At 42.4% G+C, this 27,208-nt stretch overlaps 1 protein-coding gene across 3 annotated transcripts in view; it reads left to right on the forward strand.

Moving 5' to 3' along the window:
• The first annotated feature begins 13 nt into the window (after positions 1-13).
• Positions 14-27,208, forward strand: part of BICD1 (BICD cargo adaptor 1) — a 286,923-nt gene continuing 259,728 nt past the window's right edge. For all 3 annotated transcript variants that reach the window (XM_027768102.1, XM_006168070.3, XM_006168072.3), the window contains exon 1: positions 14-350. In XM_027768102.1, the coding sequence (XP_027623903.1) occupies positions 138-350 (213 nt within the window). In that variant the 5' untranslated portion in view covers positions 14-137. The remainder of the gene's footprint in view (positions 351-27,208) is intronic.

The following is a 27,208-nucleotide window of genomic DNA, read 5'->3' on the forward strand; positions in this document are numbered from 1 at the left end:
GCTCCGTCCGCCCGCCACACTTTTCTGTCCCATTTTTACCCCTCCCTCCCCATCTCCTTCTCCCTTGGCCTGCCAGCTTTGCATCCATCTCCCCATCTCCCCCACCGTCACCCCCGCTGCCCGCACCCGCCGGGGCTATGGCTGCAGAGGAGGGGTTGCAGACGGTGGACCACTACAAGACCGAGATAGAGAGGCTGACCAAGGAGCTCACGGAGACGACCCACGAGAAGATCCAGGCTGCCGAGTACGGGCTGGTGGTGCTGGAGGAGAAACTGACCCTCAAGCAGCAGTATGACGAGCTGGAGGCTGAGTATGACAGCCTCAAGCAGGAGCTGGAGCAGCTGAAAGAGGTGAGTTGTCTGTCACCTCGTCCATCCTCACCACCTCCCCCATGCTCCCGCCTCCCGCCCCGGGCCCACTCCTCATCATAAAGAAGTCGGAAAGGATGGGCTTGAAAGGACTGTTTCTTCATCTTAGGGCTCTTTGTCGATAAGAGAAGACTGAAAAAGTCCATTGTTTTAAGCCCAACAGAAAAATTGCCCAAGAAACGCATGCCTAAGCTGGAACTGGGGAGGCGATGGCTGTTTAGCTTGTGGGGGAGGGACATTCATAAGAGCCTCCAAGCAGCAGCATTCTGGCCGCACTGGACAGGGTTGCAATGTGTAAACCAAACTTCCCTAAACTGCCCTCGGTTCAAGCCCCGGTTTCCGCGACCATCCTGTAATCCACAAGGTGATGAGTAGGTTGGTGCCTGAGGACCCACAATTTCAGGATGCCGATTCTGTGGTGTCTGAGCTTTCTGCTGAGTGTGAGCACTCCTGGGTGAGGGAGGGGACGGTTGTTAGGACTCTTCACCAGTCCCGTTGACAAAGCCTGGGCAGTCTTCATTCCCCTGGGCTTTAGTCATTCTGTCATTGTTGTCCAAGGGCTGCAGGAGAAAAACAACTTTGCTGGGGCTTCTCCTTGCCTTATTTCATCTCTGAGCCGGACTGGGTCATGCCCAAGTCCTGTGAGGTCACCCTGACCAGGGAAAATGCAACTCACTTACAAATAATCAGAAGGAATGGTGCATGTCAAATACCTGGGTAGCCTTGCATTTCAAAGAAATCTCTCATTGAAATGAGTATAAAACCAGACTATGCCAGTGGGCCGTGTATAACATTTGTCCTTTCTAGTCTTTAGATACTTGACTTCTTTTAAACACTAATGTATTGGAAGAAAATAATAATTGTGTTTGATTCCCTATCACACACTCATAAGAACCAACGTATGTTTTAAGAAACTCAACTTGTTTTTACCTAATTCTTAAAAGCACTCTAAGTAGCAAGTGACCACTTAAACATTTAAATGTACCTATGTACTGTTTTTTCATGTGTCAAGTCTTTATTATGGAGTGCATATGGGCATTTTAAATGTTCATTTTTATTTGGCATATAATACTGTCATCTTTTTCTTACAGTGTAAATTTGGTTTGGGGGAGTCCTTATTTTGTATTGTTACAGTTAGGACTATAACATCATATGTATCTAATTAAGCTGTCTTCTATTAATAATTGAGCACATACTTTGGTAAGCATTTATACATTCAGATATGGCTTATTTTTATTCAGATGTCTAAATACCAAAAAATAAATATGGTCCGTATGGTTTAAAACACCAGCTAGAAATCTAGGCTGTAAATTTCTAGTACATGCTTTTCCTAACCATGTGTGTGTCTGGTCTTAACAACAGCTGTCCGTGTTTATATTTTCCAGTTTGGATTAGGTCTGAGGCTAACATACTTAGATATGATGATGCTGAATCCTGTGAAGTGAAAGCGGATGATGGCTGTAGTTCTCAGGGGTGTTGTGATGTTGTCTACACTTTTCAACACTGCTCTGCCAAGACTGGGGAGGGCGAGCCGGACAGTGTTGAGCCATCGCCTTATTGATAAGAGAGGTGAACTTCATTTGATGAATTGGAGTATAACTGTCCACAGACCTTCTTATTTGATTTAAACAACGCTTCTGAGATATTTTTGTGTCACCTTGCATCGTTAACCTTAATGCTCTTGCTGTCTGCCTTTACTATGAGCTGTTAAAGCAAAGAATCTGCCTTAATTTACTTCCCGTGTGGAGTCTTCAACACAAAGCCTAGCACATAGTGAGCAGGGTAATATTTATTAAAGAGTCCATTTGCACTGGAAGAAGATACACTTTTCTCAAGTATTCACTAATCAATATTAAGAAGATATTAGAAACTGTAGAAAGTGACCAGTTTGGGGGTTGACAGGTGGCGTGGTGGTTGAGGCACTGGACTCCCACATGGCTGACCACAGTTCAAATACTGAACCTGGTGGCTTGGTTTCTCATTCTCTTTTTCTCTCTCTCTCTCTGGTCTAAATTAAAGAATAATGATAATAAATAAAATAAAAAATAAGTCTTTTTTTTAAAAAAGAAGATAATTAAGGCAAACCATTCCATAAGCAAAAAAAGCGACCAGTTTGTGAAAAAGCTACCTGTGTTAGTTTCATCAGCCACAGTGAGAAAAATGAGAAGAAAAGTGCTTTTAGGAAAGATATAGCAATTGTTTCTTTTTAAAAAAGAATTGTGTTTTAACCTTATTTATTTTTATTTATTTATTTTAACTTGACTAGAGAGGGACAGAGTAAGAGAAAGAGAAAGAGAGAGAGAGAGGGGAAGGGAAAGTGAGAAATCAAGATGTCAGATCTGGGACTTGAGCTGTAATCGGCCATGTTGGAATCCACTTCCCTTAACCACCATGTTACCTGCTGACCCCTAGCAATGGTTTCGTAATAGAGAATAATGGAAATACTAATTATGGTTTTTCTATAAAAATATAAAGCATATCTTGTTCTGTATAGCAGGTTAATTAAAGTTTTATCAAGATTATTTTAATTTAATAAATTTTTAAAAAAAGTTTTTGCTATAAGACATGTATGCTTGCTGGGGAGAGAGAGAGAGAGAGAGAGAGAAAGAAACAGAGAGAAAATGAGAAATCACCCCCCAGGAGGGATGACCACACTGCAATCCCTTCTTCTCCAGTCTCCTCTCAGGATTTTGGACATACATGCACATGGACCCGGCCTGATTTTCAAGCTGCTGAATGCGAGACTTGAACCATGCAGTCAGCCATGTAGGATCCACCATTAACTTCCATCCCACTTGCTGGCCTAATTAGGATTATTTTTAACAAGTGATTTTTTTTCTATATGCATTTCAAGTTGCATTTAGCATAAATAAAATTCAATTTAAGAGTTCCAATAAACTGACTATATATGTTATTTTTATTTGTAAACAATGATGTACACTTTAGCTGAGATTATTAGTTAAAGATCTAAATCAGTCTAAGAAATGTTTTGTGTTTGAAAAGTAAAACCCAGGACTGGCCGATGACATAACAGTTTGGTTGCTGCCTCCCACATGGCCAACTATGGTTTAAGTCCTGGACCCTATGGCTTGAAACTTACACTGGGCCTGTGTGCATGTGTGCCCAAGATTCCAGGAGGAGAATAGAGGTGAAGGAATTGCAGTGTGGCCATCACCCCCTGGGGGTGATGTCTCACTTTCCCTCTCACTGTGTCTGTCTCTCTCTCTCTGGCAAGTGCATGTGCCCTAAGGCAAAAACCTCTAAAAAAGAAAGAAAAGTAAAATCCCGAAACATTGTACAAGTTGAGGTATTCCAATGATGGTGTCATGTAGAAGTCATTTTTGAAAAGGCTTTTTTATGAGTGCTCTAGTTTTTCAAAAGGAAGTTTGCTCATTATCAGGTATAAATGACACGTGATATTGCATTATATCTATAAAGCCAAATACAGACGAAATCTTTGGCTTATTTCTAGGCTCTTTCAACAAATATGATTCATTTAAATATGATTAGGCCAAGGGCCGAGAGGTGGCATGTTGATTAAGATGCTGGATTCCTACATGGCTAACTGCAGTTTGTGTCCTAGACCTGGTGGTTTGAGTCCCAGATCTGGTGACTTAAAAATTACAATGGATGTAAAATCTCAGGAGGAGAATGGAGGAGAGGGATTGCGTGCCCATCTCCCAGGGTGATGATTTCTCACTTTCTTTCTCTGTCTCTCTCTGAGTGATGTACCCTATGGCAAAAACCTAAGAGGGAAAAAACATTAGACCAGTTTACGGGAACATCAACAGAGAATTACTGTGCTAAATCAAAGATGGCCCCTGGTAATTTGCAAAGTGGCACAGGCCCGGTCTTTGCAGGTCATTTTGTTTTGCAAGTCAGCACCCAAATACCACCCTCCTTTCCTAGGCTAGGTATTGCTAAGATGGTAATGTAAGTTGAGTTTTGTCTCCTAAAGATGTGCAAACTCAAGAAGATGAATTCAGGACCAGTGTTATGGCATGGCGGTTAAGTGCCAGGCTCTGGGAGCCAGAACTCACATGGCTGAGTGTGATTCGAATCCTGCCCCCAGCGACTCGAAAAACACATAAGGGACGTGTGCATGTATGCTCCAAACCCTGACAGGAGGGAGAAATAGAGGAAAAAAGAACGTGGCATGACCAGGACCCATTTAGTTATTTCTTCTCTCAACCCGATTACTTGTTTGGTCTGGCCTGGTTATCATTCAGGACTCTGCTCTATGCCTACTTACCCGGACTACTATAATTTGGTTCACAAAAGAATGCACTTGAGGGACCAGCAGTCTGTGTAATGACTGTGTTCGCTGGACTCCCATGTATTCGACCACGATTCGAGTCCCGGACCCAGTGCCTTAAACTCAACGCCGGGCGTGTGTGACCAAGATCCTGAGAGGAGAATGGAGAAGGGATTGTGGCATGACCATCTCCCCTGGGGGGGGTGATTCCTCGCTTTCTGCCTCTCTGTCTCTCTTTGTTTTTGTGGTGAGCGCATGTGCCCTGTAGCAAAAACCTCTCAAAAAAGAAAACAAAACAAAACAAAAAAGAATGCACTTGAACGAAAAGTACTAAGGCTCTAAGATAAGGATAATGTCTGAGATCATCATAATGTTCTCCTTTTTATGACACTTTGGGCAGCCAGACAAAGCAACATGTCTAGTAAAATGCGTAACCATTTTTTTCCTTTTTTCTAATAGAGGGCATGTGTGCTTGTCAAAGAGAGACAGAGACAAAGAGATAGGGAAGAGGAGAAAGTGTCCCTGTGGGGTTGCACCCAGCAATGTTTCTCAAGCTCTTGGGTCTAGAACTCAGACTGCCTGTTCAACCATGTAAGATCTGGCTGCCTTAACTACTCGGCCGGGGAGACAATTCACTTGACTGTTGTATGACTTCGCAAATGCTTGCTCTCGATGTCTTCATGGGCACCCTCTCCAGTTATGTTTAGGACCTGGCTGGTGTTTGGGGTGTGTATAAATCAGCACTGCGTCTCTGTCACCCAGGCCAAAATAGTGTTTGAAGAGTCATGGTTCTAAAATAGCTTTAAAACTAAATATATACATGTATAAAAATACCCTCGGATTTAAATTTGAGTTTAGGTTCTTGCGATACGGTGCCTGTGCTCACTGGAAAGAGACAGAGAGGGACCAGTAGTTAGCATAAGGGTTATGTTGTTGAACTCCCATGTAGCTGACTGTGGTTCGAGTCCCGGACCCAGTGGCTTAAACTCACGCCGGGTGCGTGTGCATGGGTGCCCAAGATCCTGAGAGGAGAATGGAGGAGAAGGGATTGCGGTGTGGCCATCCTCCCTAGGGGGTGATTTCTCGCTTTCTGCCTCTGTCTCTCTCTGTCTTTCTGGCTAGTGCACGTGCCCTATAGCAAAAACCTCTCCAAAAAAAAAGAGACAGAGAGAAGGAAAGTGAGAAATCACCCTAGGGGGGATGGCCATGCTGCAGTCCTTTTTCCTCCATTCTTCTCTTGGGATTTTGGGCACACACACACATGCACTTGGCATGATTTTCAAACTGCCGGGTCTGGGGCTCAAACCTTGGTCAGCCATGTAGGAGTCTAGTGCCTTAACTATCATGCCACCAGCTGGCCCAAATTTAAGTTTTTTGTTTAATTTAAAAAATAGTTGAAATTGAAAATATAAGAACGTTTTAAAAGATTCGTTTAGAATGGAGTGATTCAGCACTGCCAGTAGTGCATTTCGGAAAACACATCCACGTGGCAGCTGAGCAGAGATCTGCAGCTAGGTTACAGTAGACTCTGTGTGAAGAATCCTCAGCTCATTTTCTTGCTCTTTACTCTGCTCTCTCACCAAGGATAGTCACCAGTTGCTGAAGTAGCACTTTCTGGGCAATGAACAGCTTTTCCCCATGGAGCCAACTTTGCCCTTTTTCTGGGCAAAAGTTACATCTTGCAATACATGAACGTTTATCCAGTTTTAGAGATTGTCACATTAGGGACCTCATGACAGCCATTTAAACTACCTGGACTCCTCATATGCTTGGATTCTTTTTTTTTTTAAAAGAATTTTATATATATATATGTATATGTGTATATATATACATATATATATATATATAAAACTTTATTTATTCAGTAATTTATTTTTAATTTGATCAGAGTGAGACAGAGAGAGAGAGAGAGAGGGGAAAATGAGAAAGCAAGCCACTAGGTCCAGGACTCGAACAAACCATGGTTGGCCACATGGGAGGGTCCAGTGACCACTATTTCACCCACTGGTCCTTATGCCTGGATTCTTTTACATCCACAAATTTTTTTTTTAAAGAATTATTTTTTTATTGAACTTTATTTTATTTATTGATGTATTTATTTATTTTAATTTGACCAGAGAGGGACAGAGAAAGAAAGAGAGAAAGAGGGAAAGTGAGAAAGCAAGCCTCCAGGTCCAGGACTTGAACTGTGGTTGGCCATGTGGGAGTATCCAGTGCCTTAACCCCCACTCCACCTGCTGGCCCCCTATATCTGCAAATCTAAATCACAAATTCATATGGGGGAGAAAATCCTAGATTTCTTTTCCTTTTTTCTAAAGAATTATTTTTTGTTTAACTTTATTTATTTATTGATCTATTTATTTATTTTAATTTGACCAGAGAAGGACAGAGAGACAGAGAGATAAAGTAAGAAAGCAAGCCTCCAGGTCCGGGACTACAGCTTCAGTCGGCCATGTGAGAGTCCAGTACCCTTAACCACCACACACCTGCCGGCCCTGTCTTTTCTAATCTACAGATAAATTTGGAGAGAAAGTTAATACTTAAGTGATCTGCCTAAACAATTGTTTTAATTTCTCTCTTACTGTTTTTAAAGAAGAAATGTTGAGGCCAGCAGGTGGCATGGTGGTTGAATGCTGGACTCCCACATGGCTGACTGCGATGTGAGTTCTGGATCTGTCAGCTTGCTATCCTACTTTCCCTTTCTCTCTCTCTGCTCAACTTAAAAAAAAAAAAAAAAAAGATAATGAGTAAAGTTAACTAAATAATAAAGAAATGTTTACATTTATTATCACATTTACTATAAAATTAATTTTTTAAAGAATTATTTTATTTAACTTTATTTAATTATTTTAATTTGACCAGAGAGGGACTAAGAGAGAGTGAGGGAAAGTAAGAAAGTGGGACTTGAACCGTGGTTGGCCACAGCACCCTTAACCACCATGCCACCTGCTGGCCTCATCAAATTAATTTTACAAACTTAAACATAATCAGTTTAAATCATATTTCTCTTTTGGACCCAATTTCTGTAATTTGCACCATTCTTTTTATTTCAGCTGAAGATTTTGTCTCTGGCAAAGTTATTTCTCAGATATCACTTAGCAAGATTTTATAATCTTTTTTTGATTTAATAAAACTATCACATTCACTGTATTTAAGTGAATGTGTATAGTAGCCATTGTTTGAAATGATTTTTTCAGAATTGTTTAAAAATATTCTACTCTATTATCCCATTAAATATATGTGTACTTTTTAAAAAAGAATTATCGATTTAATTTTATTTATTATTTTTATTATTTATTTTGACCAGAGAGAGAGAGAGAGAAAGGAAAAGTGAAAAAGCAAGCCACCAGATCAGGGACTCGAATCAGGGTCTCTATATGGAAGTCCAGCGTCTTAAGCACCATGCTACCTGTTGCCCTCAATACATTTGTACTTATGGATTCATTAGTCCTCACTTACCCGTGGGAGCTGTGTTCTAAGACCCCCACAGGGGATGCTGAAACCACATATAGTATCAGCGTCTATCTATCCTGTTTCTTCCTATACATTCTTACCTATAATAAAGCTTAATTTTTAAACTAGGCACAGTTAGAGATTAATAGTAATGAATAATAAAATAGAACAATTATAACAACATATAGCAGTAAAAGTGAATATGATCTCTTTTTTCTCTGAAAATATCTCACTGTACTGCACTCACCTATTCTGAACCATGATTGATGGTGGGTAACTGAAACCGTGGAAAGGCAAACCACGGATTAAAAAAACCTACCATATTGCATTCCAAATTTGAAATACAGTTATTACTTGCATGTTGAAATCTATGTTAAAGGCCCTTGTCACATGCGAGGTTACACCTGTAGTGATGGCTTTGCTGGAGAGGAGAGTGTGAAGAGGTGCACGTCTTGCTATTAGATAATTGATTATACAAAAGGAGGAGGCACGCGAAGTCAAATGGTGGGAAATGTGATTGGGAAAGGGCAATGGCTGTGTTTTGGGAATGAGGAACCATTAAAAGGAAGTGAAGCAGTTGGGACTAGCAGATGGCGTAATGGTTATGTCGTTGGACTCCCATGGTTCAAGTCCCTGACCTGGCAGCTTAAAATTCATGCCAAGCATTTTGTGCATACATACCCAAAATCCCAAGAGGAGAATGGAAGAAAAGGGATTGTGGTGTGGCCACCCTACCCCCCCACCCCCCCCGGGGGGTGATTTATTAAAGTGAAGCAGTTGGCACTAGCAGATGGCGTAATGGTTATGTCGTTGGACTCCCATGGTTCAAGTCCCTGACCTGGCAGCTTAAAATTCATGCCAAGCATTTTGTGCATACATACCCAAAATCCCAAGAGGAGAATGGAAGAAAAGGGATTGTGGTGTGGCCACCCTACCCCCCCACCCCCCCCGGGGGGTGATTTATTTCTTTGTTTCTCCAGTGAGTATGCATGCCTATAGCAAAAACCTCTCCAAAAAAAAAAAAAGTGAAACAGCTACCTTGGGTGCCTTATATCTTATCTCATTTATTCTTCAAAATAATTCAGAAACAATAAGGCATAGAGCTATGTACAGGGCTCCATTTAGGACTAGGCGCTTTGCCTGCCTTGTGTCAAATGTTTATGATAATCTTTATAGAAGGTAGATACTGCTTGCAGTATACAGAGGTGAAGATGGTCTTAACGAGAGGAAGGACAGGGGACCAGCTGGTGGCATAGTAGTTAAGGTGCTGGATCCCACATGGCCAACTTCACAGTGGAGTCCCGGACCCAGTGGCCCGAAAAACACTCTGGATACATGAACTTTGTGGCCATCCCTGCCCCCGCACCAGGAATGGGATATGATTTCTCACTTTCCCTCTCTTTCTGTCTCTCTCTGGCAAGCACACACACCCTATGGCAAACAAACAAAAAAAACCTTTAAAAAAAAGAGAGAGGGGCCAGCAGGTCATATGGTAGTTGAGGCGCCGGATTCCCACATGACCAACCACAGTTCGAGTTCCAGACCTGGCGACTTGCCTTTTCCCCCTTCCTCTCACCCCTGTGTCTCTCTCTGGTCAGATAAAAATAATAATAAATAAATAAAATTTTAAAAAGAGTAAGGACCCTTCTCAAGGCTGCAAGTAGCGTTTAGAAGGTCCTGGTGATAGCTACAGAGGATGGATTGGAGCTGTGTGGTGGGGTAGGCAGTGGGAGTGGGAGTGGGAATGGTGAGGTGGGGACTCATCCAAGAGCTGCTTAGGAGGTGCGATGGGACAAAATGTCAGGTGTGATCTGATGTAGAAGGGGAGAAGAGAGAGTTGAGACTCTTCTCAGAATGGATGGGAGGTAGCTCCGTACCAAGGAGAGTACTGTAAGACCAATTTTAGAGTGTAAACTGGATGCCCAAGTTACATGAGTCCTTTTAATTCATATTTTCTTTGGCGGAGGTCATAAATTATGCGATAAATTCTTTTTCAGAATTATTTTATTTATCATTGTTTTAAATTTTTTATTATTTACTTAATTTTTTACTATTATTTTTAAGCTTGGTATGGGGCACATGTGCTTACCAGAGGGAGACAGAGCAAGAGAGTAAGAAAGCAAGCCACCAGGTCTGGGATTTGAACTGTAGTCAGTCATGTGGGAGTCCAGTGCTTTAACCATCATGCCACTGGCTGGCCCCTGTTGTTATTATTTTTTAACTTGCTATAGTCATCAGAGAAAGACAGAGAGAGAGAGAGAGGGAAAATGAGAAAGCAAGGCACCAGATCTGGGACTTGAACCGGGATCAGCCATGTGGGAGTCCAGCATCTTTAACTACCACTTCACCCTCTGGCCCCGGATAAGTTCTTAATGCCTATTTATTTATTTATTTATTTTTAAGGTTTTTGTCATAGTGTGCATGCAGTCACCAGAGAGAGGCAGAAAAGGAGAAAGTGAGAAATCACCCCCTGGAGGGATGGCCATGCCATGGTTTGTCCTCCTCCATTCTTCTCTTGGGATTATGGGCATGCACACACAGCTGGTGTGAATTTCAAGCTGCTGAGTCTGGGACTCGAACCGTAGTCAACCATGTGGGAGTCTAGCTTTAGATTTTTTTTTAGTGATTAATTTAATTTTATTTATAATTATTATGTTTTAATTTGGTACAGGGCACATGTGCTCACAAAAGAGAGTGAGAGAGCGAGAGAGTGAGAGAGTGAGAGAGAATGTGAGAAAGCAAGCCAGCAGGTCTGGGACTCAAACCATAGTTGGTCATGTGGGAGTTCAGCATCTTAACCATCATGACACCTGCTGGCCCCGTGAGAGTCCATCTTCTTAACACCACGGGCTGGCCCCCTCTCAATGTTTAATTATTAAAATAATATAATAAATTTTACAATTGGTTATTTTTCTGATTATTTCTTTTGCAAGAATAAGACACAGAGAAGAAAGGGACAGACACCCCCAACAGAATCTTCACACTATGATCTGCCCCCCACCTCAGCTAGCCAAGGTCATAGGCATGTGAGTAGGTGCCTGTTGTGGACAGGGAAACTTTGGGAGGTACATCAGGGACCTTCCTACGTGGCCTCGACATCATAGAGTGTTGTGTTTTTGCTGTGTCACCAAGGCTGGCCTGATTATCATTTTATTCAAAACTGATTTTTAGCATATGGAATATATGAACAGTTTAACAATGTTTTCACCAGTTAGTGTGATTGCATATTGAATGAGGAGAAATGCAAACTAATTGATGTTGGCAAAGAATGTGAGCTGGGCACAGTGAGGGGCAAGAGGGCAGCCTCGGTGGAAAAGTAGCCTTTACTGACCTCGTAGGTGGTGGATTGGCGGACACTTGAAGTTGCATTAGTGTGTTGGAGTGTTTTTTTCCGTATTTTTAGTCATTAGAGTTTGGTATTTAAAAGTTATAATTGTGTAATTATGGTAGTTTATTGCAACACTCCAAGCTAGGTAAAAGCATGTATACATTATTAGTTTTCCTTTCCTCCCATTTCTGTGGCTGCTGTTAACGCTTTGGTGAGTATTCTTTTGTGCTTTTCTTTTTTTTTTTAAAGAGAGAGAAATTTTTGCTATAGGTTGCATTGCACTTGCTGGAGAGAGAGACAGAAAGTGAGAAGTCAAGCCCTGGCGGGATGGCCACAGTGCAATCTCTTCTTCATTTTCCTTTTGGGATTTTTGGGCATGCATGCACACGTGCCTGGTATAGGTTTTAAGCCGCTGTGTCCGACACCTGAACCACAGTCAATTGCATGGGAGTCTAGCGACATAACCTTTATGCCATCTGCTGGTCCCTTGTGCTTGCTTGTAAAACCTTTAAACAGGCGGGCAGCTTGTGGCCTGAATCTCTCACGTCCAGGTGTGTGGTTAGAGTCCCAGACCTGGTGACTTGAGACTTGTGCCAGTCACATGTACATGGGCACCCAAAACCCTGAAAGGAGGGTGGAATAGAGGAGAAGGGATTGCGGCATGGTCATGCCCGTGGTAGGTGCTTTCTCCTTCTCCCCCTCTCTCTGTTTCTCTGCGGTGAGCGCAAAAATTATGGCAAATCAAAAATAAAATAAAGTAAAATCTTTAAACATATGAATCCATATGCAATGGTTTTGTTGTTTTTCCTTTATTTTTTATAAAAAGAGCGTCATGCTATACATAGCAACTCTACAACCTGGCTTTCATTTAGTGGGTGAGCTTTTAAAATGCAAGTATTTCTGGGACAGGGTTGCATTTTTGAAATGCTGATTTTTTTTTTTTTTTTAAATTTTTGCCATAGAGTATATGTACTTGCTTGAGAGAGAGAGAAATAATGAGAGGGTAGGAGAGAAATCAGCCCCCAGGGGAGATGGCCACATTCCAATTCCTTCTTCATTCTCCTCTCAGGATTTTGGACACACACAGCTGGAGTGATATTTTCTTTTTTACCTTCAGGTTTCTGCCATAGGATATGTGCACTCCCTGGAGAGACAGAGAGAAACAGTGAGAGGGAAAGTGAGAAGTCACCCCTCAAGGGGTTTGGCCATGCTGAAATCCCTTCTTCTCGTTCTCGGGAATCTGGGCACACATGCACACATGCACATGTGCCTGGTGTGTTTCAAGCTGCCACCTCTGGTACTTGAACCTTGGATGGCCATTTGGGAGTCCAGTACCCCAACCATCACGTCAGCTGCTAGCCGCCCCCTCCCCCCCAGTGTGATTTTCAAGCCACCAGGTACTGGACTTGAACTGTGATCGGCTTTGTGGGAGTCCACAGCCTTAACTACCATGCCTCCTGCTGGTCTCGAAATGCTGATGTTTTAAGTGTAAAGAAAATGAGGACAATTAGGGAAGAAAAACTAGAGAGCCTCAGAGAGTGTGGTTGACCCTGGGTGCTAGGAGTGCAGTGAAGGTGGCCCAGGTTCTGCCCTGAGGAAAGCTGGGTGGTGAGAGCTGGAAAAGTGCAGGTGTGTGTGAAAGAAACTGATGGGCGTCGTTTGCCCCCACGGCAGGTGTGCTCACCGGTACAGAGGGAAAGGCCTGAGGTGTGTTAGCAGTGATTTTGACCCCTTGTCCCGTGGGCGGTGATGGGGCTACGTGTATCCGCATAATGTGTGGCTGGTTTCCAGCCAGAGCTGGTCCTGCAGCGTGACCACATCCTGTCCATTCTGGTCTTGGAGAGAAGCCAGGATGATTCAGACATTTGGGGCTGGTGACGGTATCTCATCTTTGCCCTCTGATGGTCGAGTTTCGAGATAGTTGATCAGGACCTCCGATTCAGCATATTGTGCAGGAGCTGGGGAGAAGAGAGGGCACACAGGAAACAGGAAAACGTCTGGCAAACGTATTCGTAATTTTTACAGTGGAGAGAAATATGGAAGTGATCACTGATAGCTTTTCCTCCTTGGACTTAATTACTTTGTCGATAAACTTAAGGTGTTGGAATAAGCAATCTATGACTTTTGCCAATTCTAAATTACCGAGAAGCTATGGTTTAGAGCTGTCTCTTCTGCTTTTATCTGCCTATCCTTTACTTCTCAAATTTATTCTATTTTTTTCTCCCAGCGTATGGAGTCAGCATGTGTGATTGCAGTAATTTTCACTAGCCTTCAGGGATCTACCATCACCTGGTTTTTTTTTTCCTCCTATTTATTTCTGGTTTATTCAGTTCAAGTCAAGGTAATCCACCAGCTTTAATACATGTACTCTGTTTCTCCACATTTGTTTATTTTAAGGTTCTTGTCCCAAGGCACATGGGCTTACTGGAGACAGTGAGGAGAGTGAGAAATCACTCCCCTGGGGAGAAGGGGGAACGGCCAGGCCTTAATCCCTTCTCCACCATTCTCCTGTCAGGATTCTGGGCATGCATGCACATGTGCCCAGTATGATTTTCAGGCCACTGGGACCAACACTTGAATTGCTCTCGGCCATGTGGGAATCCATCACCTTAACTGTTACAGCACCTCCTGGTCCCGCTCCACATATTTTAAAGAAACTAATTCATGGTTCTCTTCTCCTTTGAACACCTGGCCCAAACTCATTTCCCTTTTGGATTTACTTTCCTTTTCTATTCTCCCTTATTATGTTATAGAACTGATTTATCGAATTTGTTTCCTTGACATTTTTGTACTTGGCTTCTGAGGGCTGAACAGTCCCTGTGGGTCATTAGGAGCTGAATTCTGGATCAAAAATAAAGGATATTTAACAAGTATAGTTTCTTTTTTAAAAATAATTATTTTATTTAGCTTTATTAATTATTATTATTTTTCAGTTTGATCAGAGAGAGACAGAGAGGGAGAGAGGGAAAGTGAGAAAGCAAGCCACCAGGTCCGAGATTTGAACTGTGGTTGGTCATGTGGAAATCCAGCACCTTTAACCACCATGCCACCTATTGGCCCCAACAAGTATAGTTTAAGGTTTTTTTTTTTTTTTTTTTTCCTTAGGGCATCTGTGGTTGCCAGAGAAAGAGACAGAAACAGTGAGAGGGAAAGTGAGAAATCACCTCCAGAGAGATGGCCATGTCACAATTCCTTCTCTGGAATGCATGCTCATACGCCCAGCATGAGTTTCAAGCCACCGGGTCTGGGACTCAAACCGCGGTTAGCCATGCGGGAGTCCAGTAATATAACCTCTGCACCATCTGCTGGCCTCCAAGTATAGTTTTTAACAGTGGAAAGAGAAAGCCTCTTCAAAACATTGTGGGTACCCTGTCACCAAAACATTTAAGGAGAAGCTGGGAACTGCGTGAAATACTGGATGGAGAGTGTGCTTGGAAAGGGGTGTATATAGAATGATCGCTGAGGTCCTCCTCCTATCCTGATTTTGTCATTTTCAGTGTTCTAAGTATTTTCATATATTTATGTTTTTATTGTCAGAGGGTGTGTTCTCTTGCTAGAGAGATGGACAGAAAGAGGGAGAGGGAGGAAAAAAGCCCCAAATGGGGCATGGTCACGCCACATCCCTCCTGCTTCATTTCTCCATTCTGTTGGGATTTTGTGGATACACACACACACACACACACACATACACACACACACACACACACACACACACACATGTACACATGTGGCATTATTTTCAAGTTCCCCAGAACTAAGATTCAAACTGACATTTGGAATCTGTCTCCATTAACCACTGCGCCATGAAGCCAGCCCTACTACCAGATCAATGTGGTTAAATTTTTCTTTTTCTTTTTTGAGAGATTTTTGCCATAGGGTGCATGTGCTCACTAGAGAGACAGAGACAGAGAGACAGAAAGAGAGGAATCACCCCCCCAGAGGGCCTCAGCCTCCCGAGTAGCTGGGACTACCATTGTGCCTAGCTTTTAGAATAGGCCAGGAATTGAACCTGGGCCTTGAAGCTTACAGAGCAGTTGCATCTTACCAGCATGTGCCACTGCAGCTAGGCTTATTTTTAGCTTAAAAAAAATGAAACACCAGAAGAAGTAATTTTAATTTAAACTTCAGGCCTCTGAATTTGTCCAGTAAACACAGCTCAGTGCAGCTAACATAACTATTTATATTCCACTAACATATAAAATAAGTAAGGATACAGCCTAAAGTTGTGTTGCTTCTTTTTTTAAGTTTATTTAATTTTATTTATTCATTTGTTTTGATGTGACCAGAGAGAGATACAGAGAGGGAAAGTGAGAAAGCAAGCTACCAGGTCTGAGGCTCAAACTGTGGTCGGCCGAGTGGGAGTGTCTAGCGCCTTAACCACCATGCCATCATCTGCTGGTTCCAGTAGTGTTGCTTCTTTATGGCCACAGTTATGGACTCTCCCAGGATTTCTTAAAGTCAGTGGTGGTATTGTTCAATAGCTTATTAATTTTGATTTACATTTTGCTTGATTTTCAGACAAAAATTAAAAAAAAAAACAACTGATGGGTAAAAAAAGTTTAAGGTGAGCATATCTATATATTTTGGGAGTTTTCAGTGAAAATGCATGTGTCTGTGTATGTATATATTATATATATATGTGTGTGTGTGTGTGTATATATATACATATGCGTATATACACAACCTTCCTCCCTTCCTCTCTATCTCCCTCCCTTCCTTCTGCACTTGCCTGAGGAAAACAGACTGGGAGAAAGCCTCGCCCTGGGGTATGGACATTATGTGATCCATTCTCTGTCCTGTCTGGATTTTGGACATGCGTGTACATGCACCTGGCATGTTTTGCAAGCCACTGGGGCCAGGATTCAGACCACATGGTCAGTCATGTCGATCTGGTTCCCTTAACCACTAGGCCACAGGGATGACTCAGTTTTAAAACATTTTTCATTTTTACATTTAAAATTTATAAGGCCAGCTGGTAGTGTGGGGGCTAAGGCGCTAGATTCCCACATGGCTGATCTTGGTTTGCTTTCTCACTTTCTTTCTGTCTCTCTGTCATTCTCGGGTCAAATTAAAAAAAATAGTAATGATAATAAATAAAGTTAAATACACTTGTTAGGGGAAGTGACGTCTCATCGTGTTCTAGACCATTCAGTAGTGGATTGGCTTTGGATTTTCTAATGAGATATTGGGTCTCGACCTTGGACGTGTTTGAGCAGTGCCTAGGTAGCCCTCTCAGGTCTCTCCTCAGAAGACTTTCAGTACAGACTACACATTAGGCTCATGTGGGTGATTTATTTATTTATGGGCTTGCAAGGACAGAGACAGTGAGAGGGAAGGATCTCCACTTCCTCCTGAGATCTTGGGCACTCACGCACGCATGCCTGGTATGATCTCTTTTTCTTGGAGGGGGAGAGGTTTTTCCTATAGGGCATGCGCACTCGCCAGAAAGACAGAGAGAGACAGAAAGATAGAGACAGAAAGACAGAAAGTGAGAAATGACCCCCCCCCCCAGGGGGGTGATGGCCACACCACAATCCCTTCTCCTCCGTTCTTTTCTTGGGATCTTGAGCATGTACTCACATATGCCCGGCATGAGTTTAAGCCACCGGGTCCGGGACTTGAACTGTGGTTGACTACATGGTAGTCCAGTGACATAGTCATTACGTCATTACGCCAACTGCTGGCCCTGCCTGATGTGATCTTGGAAGTCACCGGGTCTGGGACTTGAACCTTAGTCAGCCATATGGCAGTTCAGCGATGAAACTGCTATGCCATAAAACAAACAAACAAACAAACAAACAAACAAAAACTGCTATGCCATCTGGTGATCCTCACCTTAGTGGTTTATAAAAATGCTAACCCCTAGACTCTACTCTAGGACAGTTAAGTCATTCATTGGAGGTGACCCCAGTCTTCACCTTGTTAACCCCCTCCCATCTTAAGTGCAGTCAGGCCTATAACCTCTTTCCTGAGAATCTTTAACCTTAGGATTAAATGACTCTTTAGGAATAGAAGCATTTAATAAAAGTTGAGGTGGGCTAGCAGGTGATTTGGAAATAAGGTGGTTTGATTCTGCATGGCTGACTGTGCTGTTTGAGTCCTGGATCTGCAGCTTGAAAGTCATGCTGGGGGCTAGCAGGTGGTGTGGTGGTTGAGGTGCTGGATTCCCACATGCCTGAGTGCACTTGGAGTCCTAGACTTGGTGACTTCCTTTCTCACTTTCCCTCTCTCTCTGTCTCTCTCTGGTCAAATTAAAAGAAAATCATTCTGGGCACATGTGCGTGCATGCCCAAAATCCCAAGAGGAAAATCGAGGAGAAGGGATTGAAGCATGGCCATCCCTCTTGGGAGGGTGATTTCCCACTCTTCGTCTTCTTCTCTCTGACAAGTGTATGTGCCCCATAATAAAACTTAAAAAAAAGAGGGGGAGAGTTATGAGGGAATATATAAACCTTAATTGCGTAGTATTTTTGGACTTGTCTTTTTTATTTTCTGGAAATGAAGACAGTGTAAAGCCTTTTGGACAACCAATAAACATCACCAATGACTTAATACATTAGAAAAGAGATGCATGCTAAATTAGACTGCACTTAATTTTATCTTTTGGGGACAAGCAGATGGCGTAATGGTTATGTCACTGGATTCCCACATAGTCAACTGCAGTTCGAGTCTGGGACCCAGGGACTTAAAACTATGCTGGGCACGTGTGCATGTGTGTCCAAGATCCCAAGAGGAGAATAGAGGAGAAGGGATTGCAGTGTGGCCATTTCCTTGGGAGGAGGTGATTTATTGCTTTCTGTCTCTATCTCTTATCTGTGTTTCTCTGGCAAATGCAGGTGTCCTATGGCAAAAAAAGGCTCTTAGGAGAAAAAAAATTAGATTTTGAGAATTGTTTAAACTTCCTCTTAAAAGTTATTTTTCTCCCTGTGTGTCTGTTTTGTTTGCTTTCTTCTGTTTGCAGTTGTCCCTGTCATCTTTACAAGTTTGTAAATAGAATATTAAAAAAAATTGCTTTGAGAAATTGATCTTTAACTTCTGGGTTATTTTCAGTTGTTCTTTTGGTTATATCTGTTTACCGTTTCCAAACATTATTGTAAGGAGAAAAACCTCTACCCTAAAATGTAAAATTTAACAGCTATGTTTCAAATTGAATTGAAACTAAGAAAGTGTTTACATTTATGGGAAGTACACAGTAACAAGCAATTTCCTTAAGAATGTTTTGTTGCAGTTTGACGTGGGTCTGTGATGGAAGGTTCAGAATGGCGGGTCTTTGTTTTCATCCTACATACTGCAGACTAATGTGAAATCAAATGCCACTACTGAAGGGCCCTTAGCCATCAGTTTTTGAGACTGGAAGAGGTTTATTATTATAACACGGATGGGCCTTGTTGATAAGCCTCACTGATTGCTATTTCCCTAGATGGTTTTAGGAGATTTTTTGAAGTTGACCTTGATGCGAGGTAAGAGGTGGAGACAGGATGAGTTTAATCTTGCACGTGACTTCTTTTGTTGAACTGGAGATACTATCATCTTGCAGATTATCTCTCTGGCATGCATGACCAATTTTTTCCCCTTTGAATCACAAATTAGCTTTCTCTCTTCTAAGGCTATTGGCTCAGAGGTTTTAGGTTGAAAATCTCAAGAAAATATAATTAGGGGACCAGCAGTTAGCTTAATGGCTATGTTGCTGGACTCCCATGTAGTCGACCATGGTTTGTGACCCTGACTCGGTGGCTTAAAACTCACGCCGGGCGCGTGTGCGTGCGTGCCCTAGATCCCAAGAGGAGAACGGAGGAGAAGGGATTGCGGCGTGGCCATCCCCCCTGGGGGTGATTTCTTGCTTTTTGTCTCTTTCTCTGTCTTTCTGGTGAGTGCACACACCCTATAGCAAAAACCTCTCAAAAAAAAGAAAAAAATATAATTAGGATGAAAACCATCTATGAGAGAGAAAGAACTAATATAGTACACTCCAAAACCAATCATAAATGGCTCTGGGACTCATCACCTTGGCTGCTTCTGCTTATTTATTATTAATATTTCTGCATTATATGTATTTTGTTTAATTATTAAAATTGATACAATTAATAAGTATTGGTAGTGTAGAATTAGCTATGGTTTAATGATCAAGCAAATTATAGTGATTGGAAGAGCCTTTTTTGTCAGTATTATTAAGAATTATTTTTCTTAAGTTTATTGATTTATTTACTTAAATTTGACCAGAGAGGGACAGGGTGAGAGGGTAAGTGAGAAATCAGTCAGGTCCAGGACTCAATCATGGTTGGCCATGTGGGAGTCCAGCATTCTTAACCACAACGCCACCTGCCGGCCCCTTGTCAGTATGCTTAATTAATATAAAACAAGAACCTTTTCCTTTTCTTCTTTTTTTGAGGGATTTTTTGCTATAGGGCACATGCAGAGACAGAAAGCGAGAAATCACCTCTCACAGAGGCTGGCCACACCACAGTTCCTTCTCCTTTCTCTTCTAAGGATTTGGGCATGCACATGTGTCTGCTATGAATTTCAAACCACTGGGTCTGGAACTTGAACCGCAGCCGACCACATGGGAGTCTAACATCTTAACCACTGCACCACCTGCTGGCCTCAAACAAGAAGCTTTTCTTGAGAGAATCTTTAGGTCTTCCACTCTATCACTGTTTGTTTATTTTCCAAGTGAAGTTTTACAATCAAATATTTTGTAACAAAATATTTCTTTGGTAACTATACTGAAGTATTGGAATAATATACATTTGTTAAAGTTAAGACCAGAGTCTCAAAACCACAGTTACGTTTTCATTTTCAGATAATATTCACAGTAAGTCATTTGAGGGAAAAACCCCTCTAACCAAATGAGATTTTGAATTTTTTTTTTTTTTTGAGAGATTTTCACTATAGGGCGCGTGCGCTCGCCAGACAGACAGAGAGAGACATAGAGACAGAAAGCGAGAAATCACCCCCCAGGGGGGATGGTCACGCCGCAATCCCTTCTCCTCCATTCTCCTCTTGGGATCTTGGGCACACATGCACACGCGCCCGGCGTGAGTTTTAAGCCACCGGGTCCAGGACACGAACCGCGGTCGACTACATGGGAGTCCAGCGACATAGCCATTACGCTAACTGCTGGTTCCCAACCAAATGAGATTTTAAGCATCATTGATAAATTCTAAGTTTTTAAGGTGCATTTGAATTTCTTGCTACCAATGTGATTCAGAAATTTAGAAAAAGGATACGAAGTTAAATGCTGTGAGTGTGTAGGCGATGGCCAATGGATAAACACGGGTTCGTTCGTTCTTACAGTAATGCTGTGTGTGGTGCCCCTGACAGGTAGCTCCAGGCTCTGCAGCTGACTGTCTATGAGCCTAGAGGGACTATAAACAAAATAAATAAATGAAATAGATAAAATGTTAGATGGTCCTCAATGCTGTGGAGAAAGATAGAGCTAGGAATGGGGAGGGGGCCTGGGAAGTGGGAAGGGTTATCATTCTCCATGGGAGAGAGAATTCAGACCCTTTGACTGAAAGGGACTGAAGAGTCATGACATCTGAGACAAAAGGGTTCAAATTGTGTAACAGCTTTTAGGCTGTTATCAGGACTTGGGTTTTTGTTCTGAGTGAGAAAGGAAACTTTCGGAGTACTTTAAACAAGAGTCACAGTTGCTTTTTTCCCTTTAAGATAACCTCTCCAAGACTATAACCTCCCTCAGGGAAAATGAGTTTCATTTAACCAGGTAGCCTGTGAGGTCTGTGGCACTCTTCCCTGATTTAGGATGGGGGAAAAAATAAAGATACATTTATTAAGACAGCTAGTTATTATTTGTTGACAATAACATGTATGTTGATGTGCTTGATTGAGACAATATATAGTGTACTCTGGAAAAAAAAAAGACAGCTAGTTATTTTGAAAAGAGGTTGGAATAGACTCCTTGTTTTAAAAATAACCCTTTGGAAGACCAGCAGGTGGCGTGGTGGCTAAGGCACTGGACACTCCCGTATGGCTGACTATGGTTTGAGTCCCGGACCTGGTGACTTGCTTTCTTACTTTTTCTGTCTCTCTCTCTCTCTGGTCAAATTAAAATAAATGTATAAGTAAATAAAATTAAATAAATAATTCTTTTAAAATAATAACCATTTGGAGACCAGCAGTTGGCGTAATGACTATGTCACTGGACTCCCACGTGGTCGACCGCAGTTCGAGTCCCGGACCTGGTGGCTTAAACTCACACTGGGCGTGTTTGCTTGCATGCCCAAGATCCCGAGAGGAGAATGGAGGAGAAGGGCTTGTGTTGTGGGGGAAATCATCACCCCCGGGGACGATTTCTCACTTTCTAACTCTGTCTCTGTCTGTCTTTCTGGCGAGCACACGTGCCTTATAGCAAAATCTTGTCAAAAAAGAAAAAGAAAAAAATAACCATTTGTTGGACCAGTTTAACCAGTTTACTAAAAAAAAAAAGGCCATGTAGGTTCTGGCTCCTCCAGCCACTGGGCTATGGGGCTGGCCCAGGAAGACATGACCTTTATTTATTTTATATTTTTAAAGAATTATTTATCTTTATTTATTTTAATTTGATGAGAGAAAGCGAGAGAGAGAAAGCAAGCTGCCAGGTCCAGGACTCAGGACTCAAACCATGGTTGGCCACATGGGAGTCCAGTGCCCTTAACCACCATGCCACCTGCCAGCCCTCATGACCTTTAATTTTAAGTTACTTATTTACTGTTGGAGCAACAGAGATAAACAAATACGATTGTGATAGTTTACTGGAAAGATCATGGGCTTTTGAGTCAGAACACACAATCCCTTTCCTAGCTGTGTGAGCTCAGGCCAGTACTTAAAACTCTCTGAACCTTGGCTTCCTCCTCTGTGAAATGGAGGGAGCGAGAAACTCTTAGTGGTAAAGAAAAAGCTCTGGAAAGCATTTGTGTGTGATAAGTACCCGATAAACGATGATGATGGTAATAGTAATCAACTAATATTGTGATGGCTATGCTTGATAAGACACCCAAGTGAGGGTTCAGAGAAAACTTCCCAATCAGGACTATATTTGAGGGGCTGACAGGTGGCGTGGTAGTTAAGGGCACTGGACTCCCACATGACTGACCATGGTTCGAATCCTCGGACCTGGGGGCTTGCTTTCTCTCTTTCTCTCTCTGTCCCTCTCTGGTCAAATTTAAATAAATAAATAAAGTTAAATAAAATAACTCTTTTAAAAAAAACTATATTTGAGTCAGTTTTCAAGGGAGAGAAGAATGATAAAGTCATTTAGGAAGAGGAAACAGCCTGCAGAGGAGGGGAGCCCGGAGAGATGGCTGCTTGTCCACATCTGTGTCTGCAGTCGGTGGTCGGGGAAAGGGGAGGGGGGAGGAGATGAACCTGGAGAGGTGTCTGGGGCCAGATGGTGAGGTCTTGTGATGCTTGTCACCTGCCAGCTGAGATCTCAGCACAGCTGAATGTAAGGAGGCCAGCCAGGGAAGTCTGCCAGTGAGAGCCAGGCCCAGTGATACCAACAAAAGTACTTCTTTTTTCTTTTTTAAAAAAGATTTTTGCCACAGGATGCATGTTCCTACCAAAGAGACAGAGAGAGAGAGAGAGAGAGAGAGAGAGAGAGAGAGAGAAAAACAGAAAGTGAGAAAACACCCTCTAGGGGGGGTAGCCATGCTGTAGTCCCTTCTCCTCCATTCTCCTCTCGGGATTTTGGGCACACACGCACATGCACCCGGTGTGAGTTTCAAGACACCGGGTTCCGGGCTTGAACTATGGTCAATCGTATGGGAGTCCAGTGATGTAGACTGCCATGACACCTGCTGGCCCCAGCAATAACAGTATTTCCAACTAAGGAGGGAGCTGGGAGATTTTGCAGCTTCCATGCCCTCTGTGGTAGTGTGTTTTCGGGTTTGTCTGAGCTTCCAGGGCTCCTGTGAATTAGAAAGTGGTGGCGCCTTCTCAGTCTGATCGTGACCCGGTTGTCTCATTGGTCTCAGTACCCACTGTCCTTCCATGTGGCTGGGCCAGGGCCACTGCTGACCTACCTCTCACTGACCCCTCCTGACTCTTGACTTTCTCTGCTTTGACAGCCACCATACCTTTCAGTCTTGACGTTAATGCTGACTTGTGGATCAGACCCTTGCACATTGAGCTCTGACCATACTAGACCTGAATATTCATCCCCTTGCCCACTGGATTGGTTAATTCAGTCACTGCTATTTTCCTGCCCTTGTCTTTTCTCTCAGTTTCGCTGATTCAACTTCAATCTCTAATTTGCTTCTCCTCTGGGATAGCTTCCCTTAAGAACCCTTCCCCCCTTTTTTAGGTTTTTGCCCTAGCGTATGTACGCTCACAGGTGAGAGAGAAAGCGTGAGAGCTGACTTTCCTTGAGTGCATTTGTTTAACCAGATAAAACTGACTTTCTTTTTAGTTTAAACATTTTATTCTTTAAGTTATGATGGGGAATACGTATGCATGCGTGAGAGACAGAAAGACAGAGAAGTACCCACTGGAGGCTCTTGCCATGTTGTGATTCCCTTGCACTGGCCCGCCAGCTTTTAGGGATCCTGGGCTTGCATACATCCTCCTAGCGTGCTTCTAGGCCAACTCGGGGAATCCAGACCTTCCAGCACTGCAGTTCAGTTTGCTACCAAGTGTGCAGGCTGGGCCTCAGCATTCTCTTTTAAGAGAATTAGTTATTTAATTTCACTTATCATTATTATTATTTTTAAATTTGCTACAGGACATATGAGGGAGAGAGAGAGAGAGAGAGAGAGAGAGAGAGAGAGAGAGAGAGAAAGAGAGCCAAAGGAGAGAGAAAGAAAGTGAACCCCAGCCAGCTATGTGGGAGCCCAGTGCCTTAATCACCATGCCACCTGCTGGGCCCTCAGCATTGGTTTATATGGACTACTTAAAGTAGAGGAACTAGGAGGCAAAGCCTAGAATCTCCCCAAGCTTGAGCCACAGAGGACTATCCACTCAGTGTATTGCATACTGTCGTCTGTCTTTGGCAGGGGACCTAGTACAGAAAAAAAATGCATGCTACTTCTCAGACTTCATCCCCCACCAATGGGCTCTCACTGAGGTTTGCATCTGTTCACACAGTGTGTGTGGAGGGGATGGAATCCAAAAACACCTTCAGGTTAGAATTTAGTTTAGAGTGACCCCCAGATGGGTCTTGCCTGCAGCCATCTGTCAGAGCAAACACAGTTTGCTTTGGAAGAAATCCACCATCGGTGGCTCATCTTTTCACTCCAGATAATATATTGAACAAATATGAGTTTAAGGCCAAAAAAAAAAATTACAAAAATATTCAAGAAGTTGGCATCACTGGCTCTTGCCATTATGTTGTGTTATCCAGCTTAGAGAATTTCCCTCATTGGTATATGTAAAATTTACCTCAATTTAGCTTTAGTTTGCATCGTTGTGTCTATTCTTGTGGTGAAGCATCTTCTCTGAGGTTCATGGGCGTTTATGACTCCTCTTCATTGAAATGCTTTTTCGTGTCTTTCGCCCACTTTTCCATTGGGTTATTTATATTTTACTTGTGGATTTGTAAGAAGAGTGTATATCTACATCTGTATTCTCCATGCTAAGCTTTTTTCAATGATATATGTTGAACTTATCTTTTTCTTGTTTGTGGCTTGTCGTTTCTCTCTCTCTTTGGTGTCCTATGATGGAGAGAAATTGATTTATTACTCTTTTGTGTTTATAGATTGTATTTTTAATTATTAAGAAATAATTTCTTACTATAAAGTCAGAATATTCACCCATATTGTCTTCTAACTGTCTTATGGCTTGCTTTTCTTTTTAAAAATTTATTTATTTATTTATTTTGAGAGGTTTTTGCTATAGGGCGCGTGCACTCGCCAGAAAGAGACAAAGAGACGGAAAGTAAGAAATCACTCCCCCCTCCAGGGCATATGGCCACACCGTAATCCCTTCTCCTCCTCCTCTTGGGATCTTGGGCACGCATGCACATATGCCCGGCCTGAGTTTTTTTTTTTTTTTTTTAAGAATTTTTTATTTAACTTTTATTTATTCATTCATTTATTTTAAATTTGACCAGAAAGAGACACACAAGAGAGAGGGTAAGAAAGCAAGCCACCAGGTCCAGGACTCGAACCATGATCGACCATGTGTCTATTGCCTAAACCACCATGCCACCTGCTGGTCCCCAGTGCCCAGCCTGAGTTTTAAGCCATTGGGTCCGGGACTCAAACCATGGTCGACTACATGGGAGTCCAGCGACATAGCCATTACGCTAACTGCTGGTCCCACAAAAATCTATTTATTTTTTTAGAGAACTTTGTTATAGGGTGTGTACACTTGCCAGAGAAACAAAGACAGAGAGAGAGAGAGAGAGGGAGAGAGAGACAGAAAGCAAGAAATCACCCCCCAGGAGAATGGCCATGCCTGTGGAGAGCAACCATTCCCCTCTTTTCCATTCTTCTCGTGGGATTTTGGGTGTGCACACACACACGTCCAGCATGTATTTTAAGCTGCCAGGTCTGGGACTTGAATAGCAGTTGACTGTGTGGAAGTCCAGTGACATAAACATGCCATCGGGTGGTCCCATCTTTTTTTTTTTTTAAAGAATTATTTTACTGGGGCCAGCAGGTGGCGTGGTGATCGAAGCACTGGACTCATGGCTGACTGCAGTTCAAGTTCCAGACTTGTGGCTTGCTTTCTCACTTACTCTGTTTCTCTGTCTTTCTCTGGTGAGTGCCTATAGCACATTTAAATAAACAAATAAATTACATAATTCTTTTTTTAAAAAGAAGTTATTTTTTTTAAGGGGGAGAGATTTTTGCTATGGGGTGTGTGTGTTGGTCAGAGAGACAGAAAGTAAGAAATTAGCCTCCCCCTCCCAGCAGGGATGGCCATACTGCAATCTCTTCTCCTCCATTCTCCTTTTTGGATTTTGGGTATGTGTACACATGCGCTTGGTGTTTCAAGTCACCAGGTCTGGGACTCGAACCATGGTTGGTGGAAGTCTAGCACCTAAACCACTATGCCACCTGTTGGCCCCTATTATTGTTATTATTTTTTAATTTGACTAGAAAGAGACAGAGACAGAAAGAGAAAGAGAGAGAGATAGAGAGAGAAGTGAGAAAGCAAGCTGCCAGGTCTAGGATTGAAGTGCGGTTGACCATGTGAGTATACAGTGTCCTAACCACCATGCCACCTGCTGGCCCGCGGCTTGCCTTTTATGTTTAAATCTTTAAGTCTCCATGGAATTGATAAGTGCATTTGGGGTGAGGTGGAAATCTAATTTATATTTTTCCATAATCTTTTTTTTCTCTATAAGATTGGATAGTCAATTATCTTAACACTACCAGGTACTGGGGGCCAGTAGATGGTATAATGATTATATCACTGGATTCCCATGTTGTTGATTGTGCTTTGAGTCCTTTTCCTCCACTAACTTTGGTGTCGCCTTTGCCATAGATCATATGCATGTGTCTACTTTTGGACTATCGTTGATGTAGATTTCCTGTGAAATACCACAATGTCTCGGTATTAGCTCTATGGCAAGTTCTTTTTTTTTTTTTTTCTCATTTTTTTTCCCCAATTTATTTATTTGCATTCATTCACTGTACATCATTACAGCATACAAAATGAGATTTTCCATCTAGAGTACACTGTATATTGTCTCAATCAAGCACATCAACAAATATGTTATTCTTAGCAAATGATCTCCCATTTCTTGTTTTCTGTATGTTTTGCTTTTTCCCCCCATCCTTGGTTCCCTATCTCTTACCCTCTGCCACCTCCTGTTCTCCTCCCACACTGTCTCTGTTATCTATGTTTGCTTTCTATACCATTT

This window comes from Tupaia chinensis, unplaced genomic scaffold (assembly GCF_000334495.1).
Source record: "Tupaia chinensis unplaced genomic scaffold, TupChi_1.0 Scaffold145519_1, whole genome shotgun sequence".
Taxonomy (NCBI): domain Eukaryota; kingdom Metazoa; phylum Chordata; class Mammalia; order Scandentia; family Tupaiidae; genus Tupaia; species Tupaia belangeri.